At 41.2% G+C, this 10,492-nt stretch overlaps 1 protein-coding gene across 1 annotated transcript; it reads left to right on the forward strand.

Annotated features, from left to right (window-relative positions):
• Window positions 1-3,844, forward strand: LOC111670410 (uncharacterized). The gene is made up of 2 exons (XM_023427116.2): window positions 1-381; window positions 637-3,844. The coding sequence occupies exons 1-2, from the start codon at window positions 225-227 to the stop codon at window positions 1,968-1,970; spliced, it is 1,491 nt and encodes a 496-aa protein (XP_023282884.1). The 5' UTR covers window positions 1-224; the 3' UTR covers window positions 1,971-3,844.
• Window positions 3,845-10,492: the final 6,648 nt, after the last annotated feature.

Here is a 10,492-nt window from a genome sequence, read left to right on the forward strand (position 1 = left end):
GTCGCTGATGTGAAATCCACAGCAAGCAAATACCTACCGAGGAGCAGAGACGAAAAGGAATACCTTTAATTGCTTTTTACACCTTTTGACACAGACCACTTTGGATCATTTGTTGAAAACCATCAAAAGGGGGGTTGAAAGAAAACAGTCATCTGCATAATTTGTTTTACATTTTCCCCTTTTACCTTTTTCCCTGGGAGAGACGGACTTCTAAGTGCATCATTATGTTGAACAATATGGATTTGAATGCGAAAGATTCTTTTTACCCTCAGTTTGACAATTGCAACAGTTCTTCCCTGGGAATGGAAAACAGCGTGCGGAAAGATAACCAGGAGGTGTATGTCGATGCAGAGCGGGGGGTACCTGCCCAGTTTGGCCACGGTGAGTTCGCATCTTTGCACAGTCGATAAAATGTGCATGCATGAGAATTAAAATGTGTTAATTATGAGTACCGCGGGAAATAGACGACACTTTTAGTGCAGTCGTGTATATGAAGGCGTCTTGTCAAGGCATTCCTGTGCCAAAATACGCATGCATGTTTATGTAACGCAGATTCTCTTCACCGTTTAATTTGCACTGATTCTCAAATATAAAACACTCGCGATGACAAAGTTTTGTCTCATTCTAATTCAACAGAAGGAACCCCTGCAACCCTCAAAACCGAAGCTTCCAACTCGGAATTTGCTTTTAACCCCTGCGAGTGCCCAAAAGACACCTACACCCCCTCCTCGCTCGCCTACTCCGGCAGTTTCTATGTTGAGGCATCTCAGGGAGCGCCGTGCAGCACTGAAACACTCCTCAATATGATCACTGAGATCGTGGGTATATCTACTCTGCCACTTTCAGAAGTGCAACAGAGCGGCAACAGTCGGGGAACTTATCCATCGCCTGCACCAATGGACAGCAGCAGCAACGGCAATTTTGGAGACCCCGGCCCCAAGAGGCAATCCTACACCTGCTCCGGACCTACTCCTCCTGTATACTCTCCGGACCAGACATGTCCGAGGTATGCTGATGATCAGGCCGGCAGCCAGGCCCAAGACCCGTCCACTTCCCAGCTAAGCTTCGGCTCCTCCCGAGCTCCAAACCAGAAGAAGGCTGAACCAAAGTCAGAGGCCGCTTCTTTCCCAGTTGTGGTCAAGAATGAGTTTGAAAGCAGCTGCTATGAGTGGGGAACATTTAATAAGTCTGACTGTTTGGAGACGAGTTTCCAGACAGAAACCTTCCCGATGTCAAGCGACTTCCCCCCCGATCAGCAAATGGATGTAAAGGAACTTTTAGACACGTTCCCCCCAATTTGTCCCAACCCAGAGATGGAGTTTAAAGTGGAGGGAGGAATCAAGCAGGAACCGTGTTTCTCTGACACCTGTTCTCAGAGCTACTCCAGTCCTCTATACAATAATTACCTCCCACCACCGCCGATGGGCCTCTCCTCCAACCTGAAACCCTTCCCCGAACCACCACAGCCATCTAACCAGTGTGATTCCTTATACACATCACCAGCTTTACCGAGCACCATAGACTCCATCCTGTACTCTTCCTTGTTGCCAGATTCTTTTGCCCAAAGTTACACTACCCGTGCAACGAAGCCCCCCAGGGCCAGAAAGAGCCCCGCCGCCTCTCACGGCCCAGCCAAAGAGAAACCCTTCACCTGCCCCATGGAAAGCTGCGACCGGCGCTTCTCTCGCTCGGACGAGCTCAACCGGCACATCCGCATCCACACGGGCCACAAACCTTTCCAGTGCCGCATCTGTTTGCGCAGTTTCAGTCGTAGCGATCACCTCACCACCCACACCAGGACTCACACCGGGGAGAAGCCGTTCTCCTGCGACGTGTGCGGCAAACGGTTTGCCCGGAGCGACGAGAGGAAACGGCACGGGCGCGTACACCTGAAACAGAAGGAGAAAATGGAAATAAAGCCACAGGTGACCGCCAGTGCATGGCCATTCACTCTTCCTGAGGGAATTTGAAGACACGGCTATGTGTCCACACATATAATATTAGGATCTTTCCGTCTTGGAAGATAAGCCAGCTGACTATACAACTTGATGTCTGAGTTGGTCTGACTGGCAAGCCAATGCCTGACATAAGAGGTTTTGCGAATATTGCAGTTTTTGAGGAGCAGAGAGGGAGAAAGAGGTCTGCTTCGGCCTTATTGTCTGCTGCTGATGGTGCTGACTTTATGCAAAGATGCATAAGTTGTAAAAGTCGGTAACCAGATCAACAGTGACTTGTTGCTGATACTGTCAGTAGAGCCAAACCTCTCTGCTGCGGCATTGCATGACTGCTGTTCAGCACCTCTTCATCTGGACAGCTCCAACCTCCATCCGCCTCTGAGCCTGGATGGATTGCACTTACAGATTATTAATATCTCCATTTAAGATTCTTATTTTCTGCTTTTAGCATTCTTAGAGCAATGGTTTGGACTATGTTTCTTAAAATGCATGTTTATGTGTTTTCTTTCCTTTAACCGGAATATCAGCCACTGTCAAGGTACTCCTTCACTCCACAGTGAAGGTTATTGACATGAATGTAGGCTAACATAATTTATGGCTTTGACCATAAAGCTGTCCATCTTTGATCAAATTTAGTGTTTGTTTAACTTCTTATCATTTGGCTGTCAGTGTTTTTTGTCATTGGTCTTTGTGTTGTGTTACAATTGTTTGGATTATTACAATTGTGAAAGATATATCATAAATGGGAAATAAATATATTTGTATTACTGTACTTCTTTGTATTTTTATAGCTAACTGTATATTTTACATTTATCACATTTGAGTGTCATTTCTAAGGTGAAATGTATTCTAAAACATTAATAATGTCTTGGTTTTTTGAGGGCTACTGTTTAGTAACACAATATTTTAAATGTTACAATTTGATATCAGAAACATTTTCGCACTTCATCCCATTGTTGGTATGATAAGAGTTATTTCATTGAACTGCTGATCTAGATTTAAAAGGGACCAGAATGTACACTAGTTGTGGTACGGCTTTTCAACAAAAATGATTTTACAGTATGTACAGAAGTATGTTTAATCAAGCTAGAAATGACTAGCAAATCATATAAACATTGCTTTTGAGTAATCAGGTAGCACACATTGCTGCGAGTTTCTGTGGACTTTACTTTGATGATGAAAGGCTTTTGACACCTGGTATCTTTTACTGGAGATACTAAATGCTGAAATGTTCACTTTAGCAAAAAAAAAAAACAAACAAAAAAAAACTTAAAAATAAAACAATGTTGAGCGTTTGGTGGCATTGTCACCAACAGGGTACTGCAAAAAAGTAATTTAACTCGCCTTAAGTTATATTAACTGTTCAAGTAAAGATTTTGTACATACACAGTTTCTACAATACTTTAAATTAATATTGATGTTGTTATTTTTATGAAAAGTTTATGAACAAAATAAACATTTTCTGGAAACAGCAAGTTTCTTGTGCATGGTTCAGAATAATCAACTATATTTTCCTCTCTGACTTTGCCCGGTCTGTTTCATACATGCTTTGAGACCCCCCATCACAGCATTCGGATGAGTGTATCTCTTCCCAAAATATACATTATAACAGGCCACCTGTGGCACCACACTGTAGCCCTAACATTAGACAACTCTCTGCCCTGTGAATCACAAGGCTTTTGAATCAAACACAATAAAGTGAACACCCTGTTACTCAGTGCTGTGATTCTGAGTCCCCTCGCCTTCAAATATCACTTTCATCCTGACGTAAATGTAGAGATGAACATCAAGAACGCCATGATAATCTCTACAGGAAACCTGTTAAGCAGGACATTTTCTTGCCATGTCAGTGAGATGATCTGATGCTCTCGGCTCATTCATTCCTTTGTTCATTCACTCATCCATTTTTGCAATAAAGAGATATTAATTTCCACTCAATTGCTGAATGCAATTATGGTCTATTATCATGTATTTTTTTCTCTCAAAGAATGGTGGTACTGAAATTTCCTCTTGTCAAAACTGCCTGTGCATTCTTGTAAATGAAGTTAATGGTCTCTGTGCCATGAAATCTCTCTACTAGAATTAAAAGAGAGAGAGAGCGAGAGAGACTTGAGATCTCTCTACTAGAATTAAGGGAGAGAGAGAGAGAGAGAGAGAGAGAGACAGACTTGAAATCTCTCTACTAGAATTAAGAGAGAGAGAGAGAGAGAGAAAATGCAGTGGTGCAAGCAATTTCTGCCAATTCTGATGTTGAGGACATTTTTTCAAGACAACAAATTTTGTATGTCACTACATCAAGAACAGACCAAAATGTATTTTCATACGAATTGGTAAAATTCGCACACTTCTGAGCATAGTACAAGTAATACAAGTAAGTCAAAAAATGTGACTCATTTATGGTGCAAAGTGTACATGCAAGAGATTTGGGGAAGAAGACTGTTGTTTCAATACATAAAGTGGGTTTCCAAGATGCTTTGTGCTCTGTGCATCTTTTCATGATGCCAAGATCTTACAGTCTGTCATTGCAAATTATGCAGACATGCATTACCAGGGACTCCGCGGTGGTACGTAGGACATGCATGTGCCCATGACGCAGTCGGCTGGCAGAACACTACTCTGCTTGCCCACGGCAGTGCGTAAGTGCCTGCGTTGTCTGTAGCTGACAAACATACTGTACCAGTGTGAAAATGCAAGCTGCCACATGGAGCACTGAATAGTATGTACCCATCCTCTCCTGTCCATCACTCATCATCACTTACAATAGCACAGGGCCCAACCGGCATCAACATGCACTCGCTTATCCATGTTGTTTTAGTGGCAAACATTGTCCAGTGATGGATAGTTGAGGCTTTGAATTGCAGTGATGTGCAGTCACAGTGACCATTATCCAGACACTTGAAGACTGAAGAGTTATTGAACCCTGGCCAGTGATGGAATTTCTGCATTTGTGCATTTGGAAGCTCAAATTCGCATTTGCATACTGTAAATGGTCCTTGATATCTACAGCATGTGAGTACGGTTTCAGCTGTGTCGTCTTTATCAAATACGTTTACCTTGTCATAAACCTTACCAAACTCATGCTTTGATACAGACAAAAGACATAAAAGCAGTTCCTTTCCACTGACTGACATTTATGTTTGTTTTTTCTCCAGTAAATATATGTAATTGCTGAAGCCATTAAGTAATTGTGCAAGGAGGACATATGACCGCCACTGAGAACCATGGTTTCTCAGAACATGGACCTCTGTTATTAATGGTGGCACATCAAGTACATTAAATCCTTGCCAGGGTGTTACTAATGCAAACATGTTAACATTAGGACTTTTGCATGGAGGAGGGGGGGGGGGGGTTATCCAAGGTAATGTTTCTGTGTGACTAACGTATTCCATATGTAACTGGAGAAAAAACCATGAACAGATGTGATTTCACTTCTTCATTGTCTCATCCAATTAATCGCTTGATGTAGGATTGCTTCTGGATAAGTCAATGGGGATATTTATCTGCTTTACCAAATGAATACTTTGGCTCAGGATTAAATAAAAAAAATCCTTATAAATGACAGTGAAGGATTAAATGGGCCCAAATTCTGAGGATAAGTGTCATTGCAGAATGATATGTACTTACATGTTTGTTACTTGTAAAGCACAAGCTTTTTCTTTCTTCTGATTGGCACACAAAAGTTTGTTTTTTTGTGCATAATCTATTTTTTTTTTTAATTCTTTTGCATCATACACAAGCAAATGGTGACCTCCAGCTCATTTATATTATATAGGTTCATAACTGGGGCATGCTGTCCTCCTCAGTGTCAAGCCCATCTACATTTATGCTGCCATTACATGTCTGAAGTCTATCTTAAGAGGGACAAGTACAGCCCCAGTCATCTCTGAAGAGCCCAACATTCCTTTTATCCATGCTTGAACTCCAAACAATTCTACCTCTACAACAATAATCCAATAATCACTTTCAGAATGTATGAAAATGAATTTATTTGCTTATATGAAGGATCAGAGGCAGTTGTAGTGGTCCAAGCTTCAGGTATCAGGTCACCTCAAGTACCTATTAATAATCACAGTCCTACTTGAGACGGTCTATATGGCCACACAGCCTCATTCGCTTGTGGATTGATCCATTGTGGGGTAATCACCACATAATTTTATGCGCACCTTTAAAATGTGCACAGGGGCACGTCATGGTCCTTGGGGTGGGCTCAGTAATCAAAGTGCATAATCGCATGGCGGTAATGGCAATCAGGCTTAGCAGATTAATTCCTCGGATCATACATCAACCCGTCGGTCCTGTATCTGATCATGAAGAAGGGTGTAGGTGGTCTGGAGAGTGCAGGTGATTAAAAAGAAGAGAACCATTGCGGCAAGAAGGAGCTCGTTATGCAAACATTTTAAAGTGCCTAATTCTTTCCATTGTTCTGGCTCCCAAATTCTTCATTTGTATTACAGATCAGGCAAAGCACAAGACTTAGAAAATAACTTTTTCCTTGCTCCTTCATAAATTACAAGTCAACTCAAGGGTCAAGGACTCCAGTCTGCCACTTTTATCATGTGCACAACATCTCTATGGTAACTACGTCAAAGGACTTAAGGTGTATGCTGCACCTAAAGTGAATGGAAAAGCGGTGACCATACCCTAGCTGGCTGAATGACTTCATAGCAATTCAATTACTCAGGAAAATTTACAGCTGCCCATGGAACATTCCAGGTATGAGCCCTTACAATACTGCCGCAGCGGTGTGGTTCAGCTGTGTCTATACTGGCAACCTCTAGGAATCTGAACAGTCCATACAAATAGCTCAATAGCCATATAGTCATTTCTTTTGAACCTGCTCGTCTGAATTCCCAGTGTGTTGGATACTTGTTGCTTCAGGATTGGGCAGGAACAGGGTGCTCTTTGGTAATTTATAACATAACATAAATAATGTAAAGCTGCTACATATAATCAATACTTTTATATTAACAATAAATCAAGTGTAATGTAGAATGGTTTACTCGAAGTTACGAACCCAGAGAATTATTAACATAGTCTGTACTTCGCCTCAGCACTAAGGAGCATTTTAGCATCTGTCAGCTCATTGTTTTGGTTTTTCGGCTGGAACTTTTACGGATTTGGACCTGATTAGCTTCTCTTTACCTACTTCCACAGCAATTCCTCTCTGACCATGATCCAGCCCAATTCGGACGGCTGTGACAACAGGATGAATTATTACAGTGTTACATCACCTCTGACAGCGAGTGATCATTTAAATTAGTCATGATATATGTCTTAAACTATATGCACAAAAAAAAGAAAGATCCTCACCTATGCTCTCATCACTCTGTTGTTCAAACAAAGGGCTGCTAACAATGAACTGTCCAGCACATATGTTTTGACATGTGTGGAGTAAAGAAAATAAGCTTCAGGTGCATATATACAGTAGTATAACATAGTTGAAAGCTTCCTGGATTGACAGTAATGACTCTGAAGGAAGTTTGTGCTTGTGTAAAAAAAAAATGTCCATCATGCTATTACTTGTTGCATATATCTAAGAAACCTGCTGTCACATTAGCATGCAGCCGTCTCACAAAAGAAATGTGTAAAATCCACCCATCTACATAACATCACCACATACACTCACAAGTGTTAACCCCTCCTCCCATAAAATAAATTACCGTATGACCATGTGTCCAGTAGAGCTGAGTGATTACTTTAGTGCTTTGACATTTGCAACAGCAGTAATGAGGCATGTCTGTGACAGCTGTGTCACTACCAGCAGCCTATGTCTTGGCTGTTCAGTTCATCGCTAGGAAGGAGGCATACTGTGGCCAAACACTGGCACTCTCTCTAGATAATGATGGCTCACCCATAGAGAAGCTGAGAGAATGTGTCGAAGTCTGAGGAAACGGTGCGCATGTGTGTTTCAGTGAGAGAAAGAAGTGAGTGAGGGAGGCCTATTGAGAGTGTATGTGAAGTGTATTAGTGTGTGTGTCTGTGTGTGTGTGTGTGTATGTGTGTGTGTGTGTATGTATGTGTGTGTGTCTGTCATTGCCAAGATGGAATCAGAGACTGGTAGAGGAGGCTGGGCTGGGACATAAAGACTAGTAGTATAAAAATGAGTGGGCTGAACACGCTCCGCTCATACAGTGCACCCTCAAGCAGGGCGACGATTTGCATGTGCACACCAGCCTCAACGCCAACTACAGTATGTATTCTGCATCTAAATTAACCATCAAAATCAAGCGTCGCTTTTCCGAGCTCCATGAAATGTATGCAAAATATAGCTACTTCAGCATTAGCAGCTTGCTTTCTCTGCTGCAACAGTTGTTTTAATGCCCGCTGAATTCTGATAGTTGTGAATTGGAGCCATTAGTAAAGAACAGCAGTGAAGAGAGAGAGAGCCTCATTATATTCTGGCCAGGAACATGAGTGACTTAAATCACACAGAAGGTGTTTATGACGGTTTATCACTTAATTTATGTATGACTGTATTTTTAGTTTTGTTTTAGAATTCATAGAACTATTATGTTCCATTCTATTATATTCAATTCTGTTCTGTTCAGGTGAATTCTATTCTATTCTGTTGTTTTGTCATCTGTTCTAATCTATCCTGGTCAATTCTATCCTATTGCATTCTGTTCTGCTCTGTTGTGTTGTGTTGTGTGTCAATTCTATTCTATTGCATTCTGTCCTGTTCTATTGTGTTCTATTGTATTCTTCATTTTTTTCAGAAAAGTTGTAGATCGTGATAAATTTGTATGATAAATAAATTAATAACTTCTCAACAAGATTTTGCTGAGGAAGATTCTACTCTCAAACAGACTGTAGGATGCTGAGCATACAGTCTATATATATATATCATTTTTTATTTTTTTATTTTATTTATTTATTTTTATTCAGTAGCCTTTCAGATGTGGCGATATTTATACCATCATGTCATATAGGGTGTGATATTTTCTGCTGTTGTAAGTTACAACAGCTGTAGTTTCCATTATTGCATTCATAATGTTACTGCTGTGTTAATGTACTTGAGTTACAATGGCCCCTTTCAAAGTGTTAAAGCCCCTGAAAACTTCAGCTCAAATATTAAATATTTCTCTATGCCTGTAAATACTGATGACAAAAATAAACAACAATCTTCCTCAAAATAGTGAGAAAAACTCATGTGAAATGACCAAAACTTTTTTAACTTTAGTAGAAAATCATGTTTGACCCAATCACTCACAGTAAAAAGCGACCGATAAATGAGGTTTTCATGGCTTTAATTATTGTAGCTTGTATCATTGGATTGTTATTACGATTCATTAACTTGTATGCAAATTTTCAATGTCGTAAATAGGTGCTAAGGTGGTGTTAATCGTAGGCACCTTGTATACTGCATGGCACTTTTATAGCCTTGCATCATATTTTATCAGCTGATCATGTGCTTTACATGTGAAATCTGCAATATAACTAGTAAATATACATTCACTGAACACTTTATTAGCAACACCACACTAATACTGGTTAGGGCCTCTGTTTGCTTTCAAAACAATCTCAATTCTTCGTGGCATGAATTCCTCAAGATTTTGGAAAGTTTTCTTTGAGATTCTGCTCCATGTTGACATGATTGCATCACATCATTTCTGCAGATTTGTCAGCTGCACGTTCGTGCTTCCAGCCTCTGTTCTACCACACCACAAAGCTGTTCTATTTTCAGATCTGGTGACTGGGGAGGCCACTGAAGTACAGTGAATTCATTGTCATGTTCAGGAAACCAGTTTGAGACGCTTTGTGACATGGAGCATTATCATGCTAGATTAGGAGATGGTAACCTGTGGCAGTAAAGGGATGCACATGGTCATCAGCAATGCTCAGATACACTACCACCACCAGCAGACTTCACTGTTTTTTAAAAAAAAAAAAAGGCAGGTTGGGTCCATGGATTCATGCTATTGACGCCAACAGAAATCCAGATTCATCAGACCAAGCTACGTTTTTTTTTCTCCAGTCTTCATCTGTCCACTTTTGGTGAGCCTGTGCCCACTGCGGGCTCAGATTTCTGTTCTGGGCTGACAGGAGTGGAACCTGACGAGGTCTTCAGATGTTGTAGCTCATCTGCCTCAAGGTTTGACGTGTTCTGCACTCCGAGATGCTTTTCTGCTCACCACAGTTGTCAAGAGTGGTTATCTGAGTTACCGTAGCTTTTCTGTCAGCTCCAACAAGTCTGACCATTCTCCTCTGACCTAGCGCATTATACAGTAGGTATAAAATAAATCAAGTAAAGTACAAGCTCTTCAGATGTGTAGTTAAGTACAGTACTTGAGTTAATGTACATAGTTACTTTCCACCACTGGTTTCCATGAGCATCAGTAGGATATCCTATGATGCTGCTGAGCACAAATTAAAAGTACTTTACTCATCTGAACCATGCTACCGGCTGCTGTACCCCCCCTCTGGTTGGCGGCATAGCAGAGCTTTAGTATCACACACCATCTCCTCCCCTCATATCCTCATTCCTCACTGTTCCCCCTCAGCAGTACATAATGGCCAGCCAGCCAGCCCCCCCCCCC

Source organism: Seriola lalandi, unplaced genomic scaffold (assembly GCF_002814215.2).
Source record: "Seriola lalandi dorsalis isolate HSWRI2012SDOR001 ecotype SW California unplaced genomic scaffold, Sedor1 jcf7180002054851, whole genome shotgun sequence".
Taxonomy (NCBI): Eukaryota; Metazoa; Chordata; class Actinopteri; order Carangiformes; family Carangidae; genus Seriola; species Seriola lalandi.

Excerpts from the sequence above, each read along its gene's own strand:
- LOC111670410 (XM_023427116.2), top strand. The coding sequence starts at position 225 with ATGTTGAACAATATGGATTTGAATGCGAAAGATTCTTTTTACCCTCAG. Across the intron at positions 382-636 it reads ACCTGCCCAGTTTGGCCACG|AAGGAACCCCTGCAACCCTC; the intron begins GTGAGTTCGCAT and ends CTAATTCAACAG.